The sequence below is a fragment of the Lepisma saccharinum genome, chromosome 12 (assembly GCF_977018435.1).
Source record: "Lepisma saccharinum chromosome 12, izLepSacc3.1, whole genome shotgun sequence".
Classification (NCBI taxonomy): Eukaryota; Metazoa; Arthropoda; class Insecta; order Zygentoma; family Lepismatidae; genus Lepisma; species Lepisma saccharinum.
The window spans coordinates 51,741,507-51,764,629 of NC_139240.1; the positions used below are offsets into that span (position 1 = coordinate 51,741,507).

Consider the following 23,123-nt stretch of genomic DNA (forward strand, 5'->3'; position numbering starts at 1 on the left):
AAGATGACGGGCTTACAATTTCCATAGTAAAAGGTACAGTCACAGGCAATAAAAATGCTATCCTGCAAGGCGTTATGTGTGTTGCATAACTCTACAGTGGTGGTAGAAGTTGCCATTGAAAGATTTCTATTAAAATCCACTTATCACCGTATGGTTAGCCAACACACATAACGCCTTGCGAGGAAGCGAGTATTTCTAGGCGTCTGACCTTTATTGGCGCTGACTGTACATTGCATGAAAAGGGTGGATGTATAATTAATTACTTTCAGAATGGAGGCATCGAAAGATATTCGTCATTTCAGTCTCTATTCTATTGTTCACCTTAGCTAAAGTATTTATTTCTCCTTTTTATCTTGCTCCAGTTACTTAGAACAGTTCTTCCTCTTGGTCTAAACACACCTCAGAGGAGAAGAAAATCACTTCCGCTCTTCTTGCTTCCGTATGCGTCTACCCATTCCATCCCGATACATCAAGTTGATCCTGAATCTTCACTGACGCATGGGCCCATTTGGCCCCTAAGCCATTCCAGCCCTTGGTCAATGAAAGGGGCTCTTTATAAGGGGATGTAAGAGCCAATCCTTTAACTGGAAGCTATTGTTAACCTCCATTGCCCCTGCAAGAACTACGTAAGTCCACTTAATCCTTCCTTAATGGTGGACCATCATTGTAGTTCTTCTTTCCTCTCAAGGTTCTTCCTGGTTCTTTATCAATCTGCATCTACTTGGGGCTGTGTTCTCTTCTTTCTTTTAAATTATATCTTCCGTGTTCTAGGTTGCTGGCTGAGCAATTTTTCATGCTTAGGTAGCGAATATTTTTCACTAGAAAGTCATTAATATAGTCATTTTATTCTGAAACTTGCTTTTAGGAAAATAAATGTTTTAATCATATTTTTTGGTTGCATCGTAAGAAAATGCTAGATAACATTCTTGAACTCAGGTTTCAAATTTATCCCTGGAGTGACTGAGGTCGTACCATCACATATTATAAACAATTAATTTAAGGTTGACTCGAGGTAAGCCAACGCCAGAGAGGGGCAAGGGGGCGAACACCATCTCCCTCTACAGGTCTGCCAACCGCCTGTTAGAAAACATGGCCTCCCCGATGGCGTAGTTGTAACATCGTCACCTTGTAATCAAGGGCCCCTGGTTTGATATCTGGTGGAGACACGTCGCACGAGTGGTTCGGATTCCATTCTAAACTGTAAGTCTAGGTTCAGTTCCGATTAGACTATCTGTGCATAAAGTAGACGTAAAAGCTACATCAAACAATCAGTCTTAACTAACAAGGAGCACACTCCCTTCCCCGACGTCTGAGTTACCCTTCTTATCTAAGCAAACTGATTGTCTCCGCTTTTGTTGCATTGCCTGTATAATCCTGCATCAAGCGTTTTCTCTTTACACGTGTGCTGCGAAAATTAAATTTACAGCCCCTTTTCTGTCTTGGAGGAGAGAGAGGGTCGTGCATCACGACGACCTTGCAGAAACCAACCCTAGATGTCGCAGCAAGCCAACGGACACGCCAACAGTTGTGCGTCGCACAAGAACGCCCACAATTACTGGCGTCGTGTTTGGTCCTTCCGCTTGAATACAAAGCGGCCACGACCACGCTCCCTCACCCCCGTCAAAACTTTACTCGCCTGCTCCTATAATGCAAGCTGCGAGTGAAATTTCAGCGAGAGAGAAGGGGAAATTGGGAGAGGAAAATAGCGAGGGCTTCAACGGTACTCTCGGACTGCATGTCGTATACGAGAATTTAATTAGAACCAAGACTGATTTACGTTTAGCTGGGCCACGCGAAAAACTAGTTGCCCATTTCTTTTTTTGCGAGAGAGGAAAAGTGGTGCCATCTGTTGAGAGGGAAGCAACATTGTTTTTACAACGATGCCAAAAAAAACTTCATTGCTCGCGCAATTGGTAGGCAAGAATTTGGAAAGGAAGGGATAAACGAAGACTGTCGGATTTACGGCACGATGGTACATTCATGAGGACGACGTCATTTACACTAAACTTTAAAAAGAGGTCATTTCTGGAACACACATATCCAGAGTGTATGTAAAACAATGTTGAATATTTTGAAGACAGACTAAAATAAACTTTCTCAGTCGCCTAGGTGTAATTCCGGAAAGTATACTGCTTCAATGTGTCTCCCAGTTCACAAAAATGTAGCGCGTTTTCTTGTCGCAGGAAATTTGTGTTCGTATCGGGCATATCACAACAGACGACTTTTACGAATAATGTCGCTCGAACGCGTCCCGAGTAGCAGCTGGAAACACGCCACTTGTCGGCATAATCGTATAGAAGACGGCTACATGTTCAACAGCGGGGCCAGACATTAACATATAGATTTATATTCTGTGAATTGGTTGCGTTATCAGGATAGAAGATGGTTAAATGTTTATGTTTTAAGAGCGAGGCCAGATGTGAATAAATAGGTTTATATTCTGTGACTTGGTTCAGTTATCTTGATAGAAGATGGCTAAATGTTTTAAGAGCGAGGCCAGATATGAATAAATAGGTATATATTCTGTGACTTGGTTCAGTTATCTGGATAGAAAATGACTAAATGTTTTAAGAGCGATGCCAGATATGAATAAATATTTTTATATTCTGTGACTTGGTTCAGTTATCTGGATAGAAGCTGGCTAAATGTTTGAAGAGCGAGGCCAGATATGAATAAATATTTTTATATTCTGTGACTTGGTTCAGTTATCTGGATAGAAGCTGGCTAAATGTTTGAAGAGCGAGGCCAGATATGAATAAATATTTTTATATTCTGTGACTTGGTTCAGTTATCTGGATAGAAAATGACTAAATGTTTTAAGAGCGATGCCAGATATGAATAAATATTTTTATATTCTGTGACTTGGTTCAGTTATCTGGATAGAAGCTGGCTAAATGTTTGAAGAGCGAGGCCAGATATGAATAGATAGGTTTATATTCTGTGACTTGGTTGCGTTATCAGGATAGAAGATTGGGAAATGTTGTAAGTATATGGAACAAACAAGTTTATATTCTGTGACTTGGTTGAGTTATCAGGAAAGAAGGTGGCTAAATGTTTTAAGAAGCGAGGCCAGATATGAACAAATAGGTTGATATTCTGTCACTTCATTGTTAGAATGAGTTAGAGCTAAATTTATGTGAACGTTGTGACTAGGTAATATTTTTACATAAGGTAAGTTGGCATAATCTGCGAGGGTATATGTTTCAAGCTTCTAGCTGTAGAAGATTAGCTTTAGCCTATTTGCAAAATATAAGTTTGGCTCATCGAAAACAACTCAAACAGTGTTGCCAGCTGTAGGTTAATTTTCCCCGTTATACAATTGCAAAAAGTGAGTTGCTTATACCCTATCTGGAAGATGTGTCCATGGCTTATGTCGTAGGTTAATTTAATTTGCAATAGATCTTGTGTGTTGGCCCTTACAAGTAATATAGCTGCCTTTCTGCCTTTGAGTCACCTTTAAGGCTATATGTGAGTGGGCGAGTGAGGTTAGTTTAGTTTACGATAGATCGACCTGTCATGCTATGTACTACTTTCTGCTTTTTGAGTTACCTGTAAGACTATATGTGGGTGGGTGAGTGAGGTTAGTTTAGTTCACAATAGATCACACTTTGAATTTGCTCACACTCTCTCTGTCTGTGTGTCAGGTGGTCGTGTCGATCGCTAGTTGTATGTTACAGCTTAACCCAAACTAGGTAATATTAACTGTACTTCAAAAAAATAAAAAATTGTGTGTATCTCATGTCGAACTAGAAATAAAAAAATCAAACATTAAGCATTCATGCAGATTAATTAAGCCATAAGTTCAAAATTTTGGCCCCCACACAAATCGCATTACATACATACATACATGTGGAAAAACAAAAGTATGCATGTTTTTTTCGCCCCGTGGCGTTACAAGAACCCCCTGTAAGTAAGACTAATCGGGGCTGGACCTACAGTTTCAAAAACCACTTGTGCGAGTATCGAACCCTTGAATACAAAGCTACCACTACGCCATAAGAGAGGAGGCCCGGTGAGAGGGGGGTAAAGAGCTGGAAACATTAACACCGCTATTGCCAGTTAGCATCTTCTTCATCTTATTGCATACTTATCATCTTATAGAAGATTACGCCGTCAACTTGTAACTTGTAGGTTAGCCTCGCCTGTGAAATATCATATGTTTAAAAAACAAAAGGTTTGTGAAGCAACTAGTCAGTGTTGCCAACTCCTAATTGTAGGATAGCTTCGCCTGTAAAAGTAAAATTTTCTTGGGGTGGGTTGGCAACACTGAACCCCACTTGATGACGTTGAAACAAAAAAATGCATTTACTCGTACTCGGCTTTTTTCTGCGCTGTGAAACATCGTCAGCGCAATAAATAAGGCGCGGAACATAGAGAGAAAATTAGTATTAGGTCGTAGTAGATTACACTAAGGCCCATTGACAGACGATCTCTGCCTTACAGAAAAACATCGTAAAAAAAAACAGCCTTATAGAAAAATATCGTAAGTCATTTCAAAAATAGATCACTGAACACGAAGATTTTTTCCCCTTCACACACCACAGTCGATTTCAAATACCAACCTACAATGAGAGAAAAATGAACAGAAAAAGCTTTAATATTATTTTTTAAGCTATTTTTTACCTCCTGCAAATTTTGCTCTTATGCTAACTTATTTTTTGACCTATTTTTTTATTTTATGATGTTTTATGCACTAAACTAACCTACAATGAGAGAAAAATGAACAGAAAAAGCTTTAATATTATTTTTTAAGCTATTTTTTACCTCCTGCAAATTTTGCTCTTATGCTAACTTATTTTTTGACCTATTTTTTTATTTTATGATGTTTTATGCACTAAACTAACCTACAATGAGAGAAAAATGAAAAGAAAAAGCTTTGGCATTATTTTTTAAGCTATTTTTTTTATTTTATTTCAAATGTTGCTTTTATGCTAACTTGTTTTTTGACCTATTTTTTATTTTACGATGTTTTACGCACTAAACTAACCTATAATGAGAGAAAAATGAACAGAAAAAGCTCTGGTATTATTTTTTAAGCTATTTTTTATCCTATTTCAAATGTTGCTCTTATGCTAACTTGTTTTTTGACCTATTTTTTTATTTTACGATGTTTTACGCACTAAACTAACCTACAATGAGAGAAAAATGAACAGAAAAAGCTCTAGCATTATTTTTTAAGCTATTTTTTACCTCCTGCAAATTTTGCTCTTATGCTAACTTGTTTTTTTGACCTATTTTTGAAATGACTTACGATATTTTCCTATAAGGCAGCTGTTTTTTCTTACTGTAAGCCCTCTCAGTGTAATCTACCACAACCTGCTAATAGGCTTCTGCTCTCAGCGTAATCTGTTTTTACGGGACTGTTGTGTTACGTGTAAAAATGTTATTTTTTTAAAAAATTATAACGTTGGTATTAATACAAAGGAAATTGTTTGAGTATACAATGCCTTCCACAGCCGAGTCTTCCGCGGCTATTACACGGGACAGCGAGAACACGTCTGCCGGCAAACTGGATGCAACATCAGCGTAAATGATGAGCACGTACCTTATTACAAGAGGTGTTGGAAATTATGCCATCTTGCTTCCACGCATTACGGCATTTTGCAAGGAAATTTTCACTAACGCGTATCAGTCCCTCTTCCGAAATTGCTTCCTGATATTTAATTTCAATTCTTGTAATGTATGGCTTCAGGTTTAAAAGCTTGGTAGCTGGCCATGCAGTCGTCATGCAAATTTCTGTTTCTTGCGCAAGGCGCCGGAGGGAGTTTTGAAAAGTGTGTTCCAATCGTGCTCCAAAGTCGTTAGTTTCTACTCATTAGGCACACGCCGTTTCACCCTACGCTTCTTATCAAGAACAGACCCTGTTTCCCTAAATTTGCTCATAGATTCTCGAACATTGTCTCTGTGTGGAACAGGAACATCTGGGAATTCTGCTGCCAAACTCCTTTTGACTTCCCTACAAGAATTCGTACTGACGTAAGAGTCGTGCATAAAAATGCGTTGTTTAAAATTGTACTGGCCATTATTGCACAGCAGAAAAGCACCAGTAATACGTAAACTAAAACAAAACAATCTTAAACACTTGTTAACACCTTAGCACTTCACAAACACGTGCAAACTGGACACCAGCTATCTGGATACTGAAGCACTGACGCGTCCAGTGCCAAGGTCAGCGTAAAGCTGTGTGTCTAAATGCCGGCAGACGCCCTCTCACTGACCGGCGTGTAAGTCGCCGCTTCACGGAAGACTCGGCAGTGAAAGGCACTGCATTACACCCAATAATTGTGTAACCAAATAACCCATGAGACTTTTACATTGTATAACCTGGAAAAATTTCAAGTGGTGAAAAGGTTACGAATTCTGATTATCGATTCTAATTCAATATTATATTTTTTAGTTTTGAAGTAATTTTTAGTAATGAATAATATTGTTCCCAATGAGAAATTACTCCTTAAGAGATTGCTCAAAAAATAAATATAAAGTATATGCTAGTGAATAATATAGGAGTAATCCCTTATACATTCATCTCATTATACATCTACGATTCATTGATATTAAACCATAACCATAGTAAGAAAACGTTACGACATCTATATTTTATTTTGAACATCTTCGGCGAATCTTTTGGTTTCGTTGCCCTTTTAAGGGAAACATTTTAATAATACTTCTGATATGTACACCACGTCTCACAAATTGACTTTGTTAAATTTAATTTATATTGTTGAGTCTTGAGCGTTATTTTAGAAAGTTAAATTTCAGTGGATCTTGATTAAGATCGTGTGGCTATGCATTGAGGCCTTAAGGTTACAAAAATATTGTCAGAACAATGGTTGATTCTGGGTAGAACACTAGATGTCCTTCATACGGACTTTATTAAAAATGTCAATGTTTTGGGGACACCCTGTTGAAATGACGATGTTTACGGGGACACCCTGTATAAATTTTAGCAAGAAGTTGCATAAATTTGTCTCCGTTTACCAGAAAGACATTTTCAGAGGCAGCCATGTCTGAATAATTCATCTCAGAGGTTTCTGGCTTAATGTGTTCTCAAGAACCCAAAATCGCGAAGAGAGAGAAAAATGGAAGAAAACAATTACAACCCATTAGAAGAAGATTAATCGCGGTAATATGCTTCTTACTTAATTCCAAATGAAATGGCGAGAACCAGAAATTGGGGGAAGAAATATGCAAAAGCCCTGTAAGGAAAGATTTCCCAAACAATTCCTTGGAGGAAAACTCCAAGGCTCCTAATGAATGTTCGTGGTTGATGCTAATTGGGAAGTTTTTGACTCTCACGCTCGCTTTTTTGAAGAGTGCATTTCGAAATCGGAAGTTCTCGGGAGTTTCCGACCGTCTCCGCTCGACAGAATTTCGCTGAGGAGGGAGTAAATTGGGTGGCAACTGAATTGCCCTGGAAACAGTTTCGTATTATTTTTCTCTCTCATTGATTTACCTGGTGTACTTCTTGCCTAAAGGAAGTTTAGTGGCTATAAATCATAGTTTGGAGACCGGCTTTCCAGCTTGAGCTTTTTTTTACAAGAGAAATGGGGAGAAACATGGATAGATAAAGAAGACCGAGATCATGTAGCGAGTAAGAATAAAATATAGAGAAGGAGAAGAGAGATAGAGATATTGATAACAATGAGATAGAGAGAGATACAGAGAAGAGTAAGATAGAGAGGCAGAGAAAGAGAACAAGAAGAGTGAGATAGAGAACACTAAGGTAGGGAGAGATAGAAGAGTATAAAATAGACACTGAGAGAAGAGAGAGAAGAGTAAGATAGAGAGACAGAAATAAAAGAAGAGAGAGAGACAGAGGAGAGTAAAAAGAGGGAAACAGAGAGTAGTGTAAGAGAGAAAGACAAGAGAGAAGAGTAAGCAGAGACATAGAGAAGAGTAGGATATAGAGAGATAGAAAGAAAAGAAGAGGGGAAAGAGAGAATAGTAAGAAGAGAGAAACAGATAGAAAGAGACAGGGAGAAGAGTAAGAAGAGCGAAACAGAAAGAAAAGAAGAGGGAGAGAGAGAGACAGGGAGAAGAGTAAGAAGAGAGACAGAAAGAAAAGGAGAGGGAGAGAGAGACAGGGAGAAGAGTAAGAAGAGAGACAAAGAAAAGGAGAGAGGGACAGGGAGAAAAGTAAGAAGAGAGAGACAGAAAGAATAGAAGAGGGAGAGAGAGACAGGGAGAAGAGTAAGAAGAGAGAAACAGATAGAAAGAGACAAGGAAAAGAGTAAGATAGAGACAGAAAGATAAGAAGAGGGGGAGAGAGAGAAGAGTAAGAAGAGAGAGACAGGGAGAAGAGTAAGAAGAGAGAGACAGAAAGAAAAGAAGTGTGAGAGAGAGACAGGTAGAAGAGTAAGAAGAGAGACAGAAAGAAAAGGAGAGGGAGAGAGAGACAGGGAGAAGAGTAAGAAGAGAGAGACAGAAAGAAAAGAAGAGAGAGAGAGAGAGAAGAGTAAGAAGAGAGAGACCGTTAGATAGAGACAGAAATATAAGAAGAGGGGGAGAGAGAGAAGAGTAAGAAGAGAGAGACAGAAAGAAAAGAAGAGGGGAGAGAGAGAAGAGTAAGAAGAGAGAGACAGATAGAGAGAGACAGGGAGAAGCGTAAGAAGAGAGATGGGGAGAGAGAAGAGTAAGAAGAGAGAGACAGATAGAGAGATACAGGGAGAAGAGTAAGAAGAGAAAGACAGAAAGGAAAGAAGAGGGAGAGAGAGAGAGAGAAGAGTAAGAAGAGAGAGACAGTTAGATAGAGAGAGTCAGAGAGAAGAGTAAGATAGAGAGAAACAGAGAGAAGAATAAGAAGAAAGAGACAGAGGAAGATAGAGACAGAGAGGAGATTAAGATAGAGAACACTGTTTGAATGTCCCATGTTAGCCTTGAAAACCACTGGGACAACAAGTATTTCCATGCATATCTCTCAACTTCTTTGTAAACGAGACATTGTTGGAAAGCTACAACGTGGAGGACATTCTTGTTAGAAGTCAAATTTGTATTCTGTGCATTTTGTCCACATATTCGGAAAATCTATTCGAATCACGTCCTGAGCATCTATCCCTCTGAAATGCCACGTTACAAACAAGTCTCGCAAAATATATTTGGAGCACCCAACGCTGGCGGTTCTAAAGAGACGCGGCTTTCTGTAGGATACGCGTGGATTGGCAGCTGTGGAGAAACGAGGATTTGTGGGTGGGAAGGGGAAGTAACCATTGCTTTCTTATGTTCTGTTTCATATGTTCTACATGAATCGAGGATTCGCTTCCAAGCAAGGTCATGATAATGTTCTGTCCGAAGTTTGTTTTATGCACTCTATGTCGGGATTGGAAGCTTCAATAGATGTATAAATTCCTTATGAAACCATGCCGGGAATTTTCTTGCTTTGGGAACTGTCTCGTCAATTACACCAAGCAAGATTCATAAAGAAATTTACACATGCCATGAACATAATCGTATAACTGAATTATGTATCTCATGTTATGTGTTTTATGCTTCCCTAAATCGACTAACATTTGCTGTATGCAAGCATAAGTTTCTTTTCTTGAGACATTGTCGTTTCAGAGAATAGGGTAGACCAGGGCATTATGGATCACAGGGCATTACGGATCATGCTATGGTTATCGGAACGTATCTCGAAAACTGTTGCAGTACACTGCCTGCCATCTTTCGTCTTACCCGCGAACTGCCTTTGTTCGCTGAGGCAGTTGGCGCGCGTCTGTGAGAAGTGATTGTTGCTAAGCATGTTGATTAAGACTGTACTAAAAAAGTAGGAATTGTGAGAGTTTTACTACATTTGGTAACGTTTCATTTTAGTGGTGCAAATGTTCCATTATTTCACATGTCAAAAGGTAGGATGTGTCTTTTAGTAGATGAAATATACGGTTTCACCCGGAAATATTTGCAACACAAATGTTTCTTTGTGCCAGATTGTGCGGAATGGTATAGTGAATAATATATTAAAAATCCGACATCCAAATGTTTGGGGAAAATTCGCCATCTTGGAAAATGGCGTCAAAAATTCAACTTAAAAATTTTAAAAAAATAATATCTCGAAAACGGTGCCTTGTACACAAAAAGTGAAGATAACCAAAATGAAAGGGCATAAAATTTGCTAAATTATGGTTTTTGTTTGATAGAGCTAACATAAATCTAATTGAATTAGAAAGATTCAAATATTTTCTTAAATTTTTAGAATTAGCGTAAAAGTTGGTTTCTGATACAAAAATCAGCAAATATGTAAGAAACTACGTAATTTATGTCCTAAAGTCACTGAACAAAATTCATAGCTTATGATTTCCTCTAGCGGTTGGTTTTTGCTTCGTGCCTTTAGAGTCAAGGGTTGAGGAGATATGTAGTTTAATGCAGTCATGTGTTTCCCTAAATTTACGTGTTCCATTTCTTATGATATTTGTTGATTGCTTTGCTTTATATTACTTGGCTTTCTGTGCCACTTTTGGCTAATTTGCGAAGATGGGAATGAGTTATGATATGATGAAATTGATGAATGAACACTCACAAACATCCATGCCCAAGCCGGGATTCGAATCAGGAACATTTGTGTTGCAATTATTTTCGGGTTAGGCCTTTTAATTCCGTTCGTTTCCTCCACTAATTGTGTTGTGTTAGCATTTGATATGGCTAAACTTAACTTGTTCCTACTTAATTTGGCATATTTCAAAAGTAAGCAAATCAGGGCATTACGGATCATCCAAAACGGGCAAAACGGATATCCCTCTTTTAGTGCGTTCAATTCTTCGAACGCGACGCCTTTCAAAATGCTAGTGATGACAATACAGATATAACATTAGCTGTAGTAGCAACTGAGGAGACATCTTAGCGAGAAACGCCTCGTTGAATCAACAGCCTACACCAAGTTGCAGCAGAGAAGCGGCGATGACGCACAAAAGCAAGAACACGTTCGACAATAATTGCCATCACCACAGAAAGCGATGTCTACCAGAGTACAAGGACAGCGCCCAACAGCATTTCATCACTTCGCCACAACACATTGCAGCAATCAAGGCGAAACAAAACGCAACGATGGCATTTACTTCCAAAGGCAACAAGAAAGTAAAAGTTTCAAGAGGCAGGACATAAGAAGAAATCTTATATCTAGTGTAGTTATTCGCTAGCAATTCTTGCAGATTTTGTTACATTTCATGCGATGAGCCAAGAAGTACGCAGATGTGAGTCTGAGACGGATTATCAGTCCTGCAGTAAATGCTATCTCGAGCGTTGTGCAAAAGCTGTTGGAAGAAAACAATTTGTGTGTTGCATATGTCAGGTTCGACCACATTAATCCAGCACTTACTTAATTATCATATTTTGTACTCTTCTCATGTTATTATACTTATAATTACACTGATCCCTATTGACCCGTTAGTGATCCGTTTTACTCATGCTTCCGGGGCAAAACGGATCAACTGCACTGTTTAACAAAATATTTTTTTAATAAATTGTAGAATTAACCTCTGGCTCATACAATGTTGTGAACATGTAGAATAGTATAGTTTGGTATCACTCACATTATTCTGTAGGCTAAATATAACCTGTTGTAATGCAAAACTTAGCTAATCCATAATGCCCTGGTCTACCATCTAGAATTATCGGCTGCTGATTTACCAGGCGTAACGTTTCGAATCAGGTGAGTTGAACTTGCCAACGAAATATAAAAATAAGCGATCTTTACGAACTCGATATGGAATTCCATACATATTTTAATAAACGAGAAACGAATAAACTATTAATCTATTAATCATAATACATTAATTACAAAACTTATTAATTAATAGAAAATCACAGCATAAAAATCTAAGAAAATAATCAGATAGTTTCAATTAGAGTAAAAAAAAAACACTTTATGAGAAATAGAAATGTGATTGTTTCTTAGCTAGCCAGCCATTACAGGTCTTATTTTACACATTACGGTCTCAGCACCATCTGGTAGAAGTTCGAGAAACTACTTGTGCTCTGTGAATCTGAAATGACCACAAAACTTCTTAATCCGGGAATATTTCACGTCTTTAATTCGTTCTTTCAGCTGTACCACTAACACATGTTCCATGATGCATTTGAATGCATTTCTAAATAGGAAAAGAGACGACTTTCAGGCCATCACATGGTAAAGCGAAATTCATGTTAGTTCAAAATCAAGTTAGCATAATTTCTCAAATCAAATTGCAACTTCAACAGGATTTGAATTCAAATTAGTGCGTGCCTGTGGTAATCTTTTACGTGGGCACCGACTTTGGTGTTGGGGGTGAGGGATTGGAAGTAAAATTCCGTAACCACGTATTTAGGAGGGGACCGAGGGGGTCCGGACCCCCCGAAAGACTTATCAAGTACTAGAATTAAATAATGAAAACATACTTGTTAGCATATGTTGCGTAAGCGGGAATTATTTCTTCCACCGAACTTACTGTAAGGCAAAGAAAGACATATTGGGATCATACGGCTGTAAATAAAAGTGCCAAAAAGATTTTATGCACACTACTGTAATAATATGCATACAATATTAATCAGCAGCTTTACTTTTCGTCAACTGGACGAATAAAAAATATTCAATTCTTTAATTTTTGACACTGATTTCCTTGCCAGGACAATTGTTTTTATGCACATTTTGGCGTTCTTAACTACACGTAAGGTAGATAATGAATACCATGCTGTTATAATTCTATTCTTATACAATTTTTTTAGCTATTCATGTAGAGGAAAAGGTCAAAATATGGGCCCCCTTTTTATGTTGTCATTTTCGGAGGGAAAAATAATATATCAAGCACCTGCCTTTAAAATGCATATCTATTAAATATATATTTAAATGTAATAGCATGCTAAAGTATAGAAGGTCTCTATTTTTTTTTTAAAAAAAAAGCAATTTCCAAAAAATTGTAAAATGATGTATTTCAAAATTGTGGTCTAAATATGGGCTACTAGTGGCAATATCACAAAAAGCAATTAAAATGTAAAAAAAACAGTCATTTATCGCTAATACATTATAAAATTCATATTTATGAATAATCTGTTGTCTTGAAAATCACGCGGAATGGAAAAATCGAAATTAAGAAAAACATCCAAATATTTGTTGAAAATGTGATCTCAACATTAGACCTCATGTCATAGCATTTCACAAACAAATCATGGCATTATAAAAGCCCACATTTGTTTTATGTACCGCTAATATCATAACCTATACAAAGCAGATGAGAATTCAGAAAACGCCGAGTTAAAACATACCTGCAAAACGTTTTCGGAGGTCGCAATTCTGTAACAGCGTCCAAGGCCGAAACTAACCACCACTTTCTCTTGCGAATTGGCGCCGCAACCTTTGTCCTTGACAGATAACCAGTTCCATTGGCCTCTGCCAGGCTGCAGCACCCGGGAGCGCTGATAACTCCAAAACCCATATTTAAACCTTCGCCCATATTTAGACCTTCTCCTCTAATAATAACAAAACAATTTTAATTATATTGTTATGAATAGATTGGTTTAGTTTATTTTACTTCGCTCTTCAGCCACTTTTGGAAAATCGCGAAGATGAGGATGAATGATGATGAGATGAATCAAATGAAGGGGCAATCACGAACACTTATGGACAGGGCACAATACAAATCTCATAGATGGATACACTGGCCATGGGTGCAGGCGCTAGAACCTCACTAGTATGCAAAATGCAGTCCAGGGTGTACTACGTGGAAGGGTGTCTTCGGAATTTGTCACTCCCTTACACCCCTCTTATGAATAGACTTATGCATTATATTAACATATTAATTTAAACATGTTATTATTTTTTGAGACACTTAGTTTGGACTACCCGAAATATATTTCTAGTGCCTGTGGGGAATGGGGTGCATTTTCCCCCTCCCCAATATCTACTCTTAGCTACCAATTTTTGTAGTAAATTTAATGGAGCAGTATGTTACTGTCCGACAAAAGATGAGTCTACTCGAGAAAGGGAAGCTAGGTAAAATCACGCACGAAACAGCGTACATTTCATACCAGTTGTTTTCTTTATCATCGCTCGCTTTGTGTTTGTGATGGCATCTACAACTCTTAAAATGCTTTCTTAGCATATTTTGCCAGCAAAGTTACACGTGAAACTTCACCAGTACACGATTTTCACGGAATCTGATTCTCTTATTCGTTCTACTTTCAGCCGTCACCCCTATTCTGCCAGTGAACTCTCCCAGTCAGCGCATGCGCAGTTATATCAATGGTCGCGACTACTGCAGACGGACTGTATTACCATGGGCACATCTGAAAGGTATGGGGAGTTTATTTCTAGTTATTTTCTCTTGTATTCTTTTCTGGTACCTTCTTCCTATATTTTCGATCTTCTTTTCTTAGTTTTAGCACTTTTTTGTACATGGTATGCGATGTAACTTGGATATATCCATTTTCTAGAGCTTTCCAAGACGTTCTTCTTACTCGGCTGCGTATTGGACACAGCCGTCTCGTCTCACCCATGGGCACTTGCTACAAGGGCTGGACCCTTCAATGTGTCGTGTCTGTATCCTTGTTTTAAGTGTTCGGTACGTTGTTATTGAATGTATCGATTTTGCCTTCTCTAGACAGACTTTTCATCTTCCCAATTGTTTTTCATTCTTGTTGGTAGATGGCAGCAGTGTATAAACAAATGTTTTTAGCTTTTTGAGAAAAGCTGGACTCTTCCACTGTTCATGCGGAAGTATTTAGATTATTTATATTTTTTTAGTTTGTTGTTTGTCTTGTGCAGGTCCCTTTACAGGCTTACATTTTTAACATTTCTCAAGGGGCTTCTTATATCCCTTGTTTTAAACTCTTGGTAACAGTTTGTTATATTGGAGACACTTTTCTTCAAATTTACAGGAGAAACTACTTACGAAAATCAGTTTCTGTAGCACTGTCGAAGTTGTTCGAGGTATTTTCTTTCATCTTTCAATTTATTTCAGCCGGAAATCAATTCCCGTTGCTTCAATTTAAGCGAAAACGTAACCACGCCGTTTTTTAACTATGTTTGCCTAACCTACCTGAACCTAACCTAACCTTCTGTGAATGGTCCGTGGGGCTATCCGGGAATGGTTTTTGGGGCTATTCGTGGATTGTTATACGATCCCAAATGGTTTTGGAGGCTATGCGTGAATGATTTTTGGGGCTATCCGTGAATGGTTTGTGGGGCTCGCACCATGACGTGCGTTCCGTAACACTTCGAGAAATGGCTTATTTTAGTGTAAAAAATGTTTCTAATCGTGTGAAAACCTTAATAGCACCTTCAAATATGTTCCGCAATACACAATTGGTAAGTACGAACCATACGAAACACAAAATATCCGATTTTAAAGTGTCTCCGATATAACGACCTGATACCAAAGTCTTAAGTAAGGATTTTAGATAAGGGGATATTTCCCCGTTTACATAGAAGTGTGCAAAATGGCCATATGTGCCAACGTACCCACTTATATTAAATCAATCAATTATTCTAACTGCGTTTTGAGAGAGCACATCTTCTCTCTGGTTCATATGAACAAGTGTATTTTTTCCGGTGGTGGGAATCGAACCTACGACACACCTGCTAATTAACACAAGCACGATGAACTAACCAACTACTACACGGTTCATGATAGTAAGTATTAATGTTATTATTTCTACCATTCAAGTTTCTCTATGGGCTAAGGCCCCCTACAATAGTTTCTGGCGAGGCCGATGGCGTTGAATCCTCAACATCTCGAATACACGAGTCCACGTCAGCGGCAACTTACCATTCTATTGGGTTCTATTGCGGAACCCAATAGAACCCTTTAGAATTTATGGGTGCCTGGACCTTTCACAACTTTGTTTTGAACACCCTGTATATAATTTCCTCTTGTCGCTAGTATGATCACAAACAGGGCTTAAATACACGCTTTCTCCCACCTAATCTTTCACGACAAAGAAGCAATATTAACGGAGTCAGGTTACTCAGCAAGGAAGCTTATCTATACACCGTCAAAGGCGCAGGTGACTTGGAAACGGAAGTGACGTGTGCGGTAAACGTCATAAGAACGAAACCCTGTAATCAGGATCCTGCCGTGTAATAAATTAAGCCTAAGCCTCAGGATAAGGACTTTCCGGGTCCAATTTGTCACATCCAAGCGGCGACAACGACGGCCCTGACGTCTTAGCAGATGATGGATTCCGCGTTGGAAGAACTAACGAAGGAAAAGGTTTCGTCTTACACTGGGGAAATTAAGGAGACCTCAGTTTTATACGAGGGGCGTTGAAACAGTAACGCCACTCGTTACGGGGCTGTTGCCGACTGATTTTGTTATGCAAACTGTGCTACGTGGGGAGTTATGGATTCTGATTTTGCAGTCTGGGGCACATCCAGCTGCTAACAGTCACTAAAACTAAATGCTAAGAGATCTAAATCTGGCGTTCATAACCTAATAATTCCTAACCTGAAATTGCCTCCGTGGTAGCACTCGCTACGACGCAAGTGGTCCCGGGTTCGAATCCCAACCTTGGTGTTTTTCGTGTCTCTTCGTCAGCTTCATCATATCATGACTCATCCTCATCTTCGCGATGATCCAAAAGTGACATAGTTCTAATTTAGATTAGCAGATAGGTGTGTCCCGCACCAGACGTGATTTTGTGCTGCTATTCTCACTAACATAATTTTCTTTATCCAATAGTCTTTCCGGGCCTCACCAGTGGCGCAGTCGTAACGTCTTCGCATTGTAATGAAGGGGTTCCGGTTTCGTTACCTCGTGGAGGTGCATAGTCGTCAAGTCTAGATTAGCTTTTCTCTGCATGAAGTGGACTTTTTAAAAAAAGAAAAGCCTTTCAAGCTACATTCTATAGCCGACTAGGCAACTCGTCTTTTTTGTGGGAGACCGCTCTTGTATGCACGTGTGGACTGCAGTGTGAGAAGCGTTACTGTTAAAGGAGCGGAAACGAGCTCTTACCAGGAATCCACCCCGGAACCCCTCGATTACAAGGGCACAGCGCGCTTCCAGGTTTCGAATCCCGTCCTTGGCATGAGTGTTCTTCATGAGTGTCCATCAGTTTTTTAATCATCACCCATCGTCGCGTTTAACCACAGGATATAACTTCCTGCTTGAAGGGAAATATTGCAAAGATTCAAATGAAAATCTTAAATGCCCAATAAAATTGTAGGACACACTGACTGTATACAGCTCAACTGCTATTTACAAAACGACCTAAAGGCTGCAACACTGATCAATTGAGCTTCAAAACGCCATTTTTGTTATTTTAAACATTTCGCCTCCTCTACACAATTGCACCAGTGAGGAGTAGTGGTATCTTGCCCTCTGTCAGCCTAAAACTTACAGAAATTTCTCGGCAAATGAAAATTTAATATCTCTGTGCGCACTTACCACGCCAGCAAGTTTACTAATTGAGGAGAAAGTTCGACAATGGCCTCAGTTCGCAGGCAGATGGGTGGAAAAGCCTTCGCAGTGGCTCATAAGTGACTGCACGTGGACACCAAAGACTTATTCCTCTTACGGTATACAGGCAGTAACTCAAGGTTGAAAATATATGTAGATTAGGTCTAATTATAACACCATGAAGCCTTGTTTCCATGATATGAAAAACTCAATATGCTGACCAAGGCAGTAATTTATTTTATTATAAAACATAAACTAAACGTAACGTTTCAACGTTCTAGCAAGGTCTTCTGCAGACTCTGCACCAAGTACAAATGTAACAAGATACAAAAATAGGACGATATACACACAGAATGTCAGAGTGTGTACATAGGAGAAACGAAAAAGAGGCTGAAAGACAGGTTGAAACAACATAGGGATGATGTACGATTTAAGAGAGAGAGAATTGCGATATTTAAACACACGAGAGAAACAGAACATGACATAGAGTGGGATGAGGCTAAGCAGATAGGAAGGGAGAAGAGAATACTAGTGAGAAAATGGAAGGAGGCCAAGGAAATAGAGAAGAAAGGTGAAGAAGACACAATGAACTGGAATGGGGGACTGAACATAAACAAACAATGGAAGAAGGTGTTAGAAAGAGTGGAAAGGACAAGAGAGAAAGAGGAGAGGAGAAGGAAGAAGAGTGAAGCAAAAAGAGCGTGAGATAAAGAGTCCAACCACATTCTAGATAGAAGTAAATATGTTTAGCCTTTTAGGTGAAAGTACAGTTGACAAGGGAAAGCCACCTGCTAGAATGTTCCAGAACAACTTTTTAATAGTCCGGAGGGAGTAATGTTTGTGTGTATATATAATGCCCTGTTTTGTACCTTGTTACATTTGTACTTGGTGCAGAGTCTGAAGAAGACCTTGCTAGAAGGTTGAAACGTTACGTTTAGTTTATGTTATAATAAAATAAATTACTGCCTTGGTCAGCATATTGAGTTTTTCAGATTAGGTCTGTGCTAAAATGAAGCAAACTTGTGCGACGCTACACACAGAAATCTGCTAGATAAGAAACAAAAGCAAATTAAGGCTTTCATTTCACTCTACCCCGTACAAGTGCTATGGAGGTCAGTCTCAAACTGACAGACCCGAACTAACCCTACTGTCGGATTGAAAATTATAGGTACCCGACTTTGGATTCCAATTAAAAATTATCCAGTAGATCTACAGGTGTCGTCTTGATTGCGAACACTTGCTACGTAAACTGGATTAACCTCGAAGGGCAGTATTCTAATTGCGAACACAATTTCTGCCTTTGAAAACTACAACTTTGTCTCCCACTTCCTGTGTCTCTAATGATTTTTTAAGTCACTTTGTGACATGTTCTTCCCGAGACCCCCTTGTGGTTGCGCCGAGATCGAGAGCAAGTTTCATTTTCCCACTACGGACTTATGAACAGTGTTCTTTTTAGTTGGGAGAAACTTGCCCTTGCACATTGTTATTGTGCCGAACTGTTGTGTTGGTGTCGTATTTGTGTGTGATTAACACGAACACTTAACTCAATGTCAGAAGTTCTTGTGACGTGTTCATGGTTCACCATGGAATCGTGTGTATGTGTTTTGGTAGAAATGAAAGGATATATTCCATACGCAGTTTTAAGCACGCGATAATTTATGTTATTGTTCGTGTGTAATTTACAATCTATTTATGCTACATATTTCGAGTTATTTCTATATTTTATTTACTTTCGAGATAGTGACGTCAGACTGTTGAAGTATACGGTCCCACCTTGTATATGTTAATCTTGTAGCTGACGTCACATTAATAGTTTTTATAGTTTTCTAGTAAAGTTTTGGGTTATTTAAAGAATGTCTTAATTGTAAAATGCATTCTATAATTTTGTGATGTTAATGTGTCTTTTGTGCATTTTGTTATAATGTATTAATGTTTTTTCACGCTTTTGCATATATGATTTCCACTCCGATACTAGTCGTCTGTGGCGACGAAAAGAGTATAAATACGAGCCAGTCGGCCCAGACTCTGAACCATTTTTCATTTGTAATTTGAAGTGCATAAATGTCTAATGTGCTTTCCTTACTTTCTCCTTCGTGTTAGTTGGGGTGAGGCTCGTGTAGAGGACCGGTGTAGGATGCAATATACCTTACGGCCCTCTTGCTATACACAACTCGTTGTACCCCGGCACCCGCTGAGGAGTTTGTAGTTGCTTATTTACCATTCTGAGTGATTATTTCAATGTTGGATTTTGACATGTGCATGGTCCCGAGATGCCTTGGTGCTCGTAGGGGTGATGTTCGTGTGGAGGACTAGTGTGGGGTGCAATACACCCTACGGGCCCCTAGTTTGTACACATCTCGTTCGCCCAGGCGCTTATAGAGGGTGTCTGCGCGGACGACTTTGTTTAATCTCTTGTCGTCGGGTCACGAACCCTAAACCCTTGTCGAGACCGCTGTCTCGGGGCGTGATATTGTCTATATGTTTTTACATTATTTTGTCATTGTGTGATTATTCTGACTGAGTTGATATATTTTGTGGACATTATTTTGCCATTGTGCCCTTATGTACATTTTTATTATGAACTGTATAGTCGTAATAAATAGATTCTGAAGCTATATGTTAAATAAAAGTTCTGAGTTTGTTTTGGCTGCAAATCTTAATATTTTCCCGTGCCCTGAGAGGTGTCAATTGTATAGAATCTCATGCTGTTCATGTATTAATATATTGACATTATTATTCCATTGTTGAACCTTATATATTGGCGAGTGTGTGACTTTTGAGACTGGTGAGTGCCTTGTTGGAACATAGAAAATTCGGCATGATTAAAGTCGTTGCCGAAGTATCAATAATTTAATAATAAAAGTGTGACCTATTTTCTATATACGACTACATACTGCACACTTTCTAACTGAAAGAGCTTCTTCGTTCAATAGTATAATTATTAATTTCAAATTCAAATTTCAAAACATATGACACTGTACATAAAAATGTATATATACCATCAATCCCCTCAGTCCTGTTAGTGCTTCTCGCCACTTTTTCGTAAAAGCAAAACAAAAGAATTTACGTTTTACACTTTTCTGCCTCAGCCTTTAAGCTTTATATAAGGCATTACTCTCTTGGGTGTGGTCTACCTGGGTCCCTGTTGATTTTGTGGTTCCATCTCTACACTGCATTATAAATCCGGTACCTCCTGTTGAAGCAATTCCACATCTCTTTCGGACTGAGGGGTTTGCCAGAATTAAAACACGAATAAAAGTTCGATAATCTGAAAGGGTGAATTGACTATGGAGGGCTTTGCAAAGTAGAAGACCATGATAAGCCAATCTGGTTGGCTATTGTTACTAGTCAAACCAGCTGTGTCTGAATCACTACCCTTATTAGTTTTTAAAAACAGGTTTTTCAGTTACATGTGTTCGCAATTAGGAAATGGAAGTATTTCCTCACTCTTATGTGTTCGCAATTAGGACGATTTAGGCACTGTTCGCAATTAGGACACAACCGATCTACATAAAAACCATGCGATGTCCTTTGAACCGTGGAAGATGTGGGCTGTCACTGCGAGTCAGTGCTTGCAGTGTTGCCACGTTACACGTACATTTTTACTCCGTTGAATAAAATGCTGCATAAAATCTGTTTTCGCAATGTGAATTGACAGTGATAACGGATTTTGAAAACAGATGCAAAGAGCTTCGAAACAAGACCAATATTGTATTTGTGGGACTACCCAATAGCTACTAAGAAAAAGTTGTTTCGCAAAATTGATATGAACTTTTTTTTGACAAATTTGAAAAATCTGAAAATTCAGAATTGTGTTTACAACCTTTCTGCCTGCAGCGTACTAAAATTTCATCACGGTCGGATCACCCGTTTTTTTCTTTATTTGTAGAATTTTAAAGAGGGCGAGCGTTTGCAAAACTAAAAAAAAAAAGTCCCTCTTTTTGTTTTCATGACTATAAAAGATATAAGGTCTACTCGGAAAAGAAAAGTGTTAGCATAGATTAACGCAGAATTGAATAAACTAAGTTTTGACGTAACTCATTTTTATGTAGGTCCACTGGTTAATTTTTATCGGAGTCCAAACTCAAGTATCTATAATTTTTAATCCGACAGTAGTGGAAAAGACATGCTGATAACGCGGTTGACATTGCAAACATGGTGAATTCTAGCGCTATGTATTTTCCCTGTCATTCTCAAGTACCCTAGCCTCTTGTCCTAGAACCGCCAATTGAAGCACCAGCAATTCCTCTATTTATCTAGAAAGAGACGAAGTGCTCTTGAATTAACCGTTCCTATCGATCTCATTTGCGCGTCGGCAATTGTAAAGGGCTGAAACAAACACTCTTCTTCAACCCTCACGGTGGATGGTCATCGGAAACAATAGCAATGTCCTGTCGTTCTGTGTGGCTGCTGCAACCCTTTCGTAGATGTATTGAGTCTCTCTCATGCTGGTGCTGTGCGCAGCCAGGACCCGGCGCTATTGTTAATCCACCGTTAAGAGTACGGCGTTGGGATTGTGGCGACAGTGTTGCCACGTTGTGCGCAGCAGAAGTCTCTTCCGCATTGAACGCCTGCTGTGGTACACACCCAAACAATTCTACTGTTTAAGGTGAAGAGTGACAGTTTCGCACTACATAGTTGTGCATTTTTTTCATTATCGTCGGAATGGTCACTGTTACTTTGAAAAAACGGCTGGACAAGAGAGTGTTGCAAGTGGAAGCTGTTTTTAAAGTTGATTATTAAGCTAGACACGATGTTTGAAAAATATGATGAATAAGTATTTGCAGAATCCCATGTATTCGTTATGGGGAATCAACTTCAACTTCAAGTTACGGCTAATCAAATGGGAGTTTCGACTTTTCCAGCAACCAAGAAATTGTTCAACGTGTCCCTTTCCGTCCATGTACTTTTCTACACCATTGAATGTTTTATATTCCCAACAGGACAAGTATAATAATGCTCCCTTAAGCGTAATGCATTTCTCCTTGCCTCCTACGGCCATCTTGGCAGTGTTGCCAAACCTGATGCGCATAAAGAAGCTAAATTTCACCTTAAATAGAGCTAAAGTTGACTGAAAGAGCTAGATTTACGATGGCCTCCTTGGGTAATTTACAAAATAATACAAATTATATATTCGCCCTTAATACGAAAGCAAAAATTCCATGCTGAGAAACACTACTTTTAAAACAATTTAGATGAACTTAGAATACTACTAACTTCTTATTATAAAGGAGCAAAACCATGTATTGCTTCGTCACAGCTTCAAGAACCACTCAATGAACTATAATTCACACAGTATACCATATGGACGAACTTTTGCGTGGACATTCCCGCCCATTCCCAACACGTGTGTGCAACGAGCAGCAACAGTAAGAAGGCTGTTCTATTCAGCACCCCCCCCCCCAAATCGCGGAATGAACAAGAAACGAATATGTACATTGATATGATTTGGATTGTTGGAGAATGCGTAGCAGATGATAACATTAGATTCCTTATATATGGTGCATATTAATTATTTTCCTTTCTGACAAAAACTGTTATTTGGGGGTGGTGATCGCAAAAGGCAAAGCCCATAAGGTCCCATGCTGAACTCCTACGTATAATTTATGATACGATCCTCAGGCATCATAATCCAAGGACATATTCACCTTGGCACTCTTCGTTTTTGTCTTTTTACGGATGCTACAGGAAATTTGACAAAAAACTTCACCGCATTTTCTCAATTCTAACTTTCAACTTGAAAGCTACTCACTCATGGTTGGCAAG

General features: G+C 38.8%; 2 protein-coding genes across 4 annotated transcripts in view; one reads left to right on the forward strand and one right to left on the reverse strand.

Annotated features, from left to right (window-relative positions):
• Nucleotides 1-23,123, forward strand: part of LOC145996062 (uncharacterized) — a 367,735-nt gene that overhangs the window by 248,965 nt on the left and 95,647 nt on the right. The window contains exon 2 of the mRNA XM_083132284.1: nucleotides 14,147-14,254. Coding sequence (XP_082988410.1) covers nucleotides 14,147-14,254 — 108 coding nt within the window. The remainder of the gene's footprint in view (nucleotides 1-14,146; nucleotides 14,255-23,123) is intronic.
• Nplp1 (Neuropeptide-like precursor 1) overlaps nucleotides 1-23,123 on the reverse strand; it is a 97,489-nt gene that overhangs the window by 39,655 nt on the left and 34,711 nt on the right. The window lies entirely within an intron of this gene.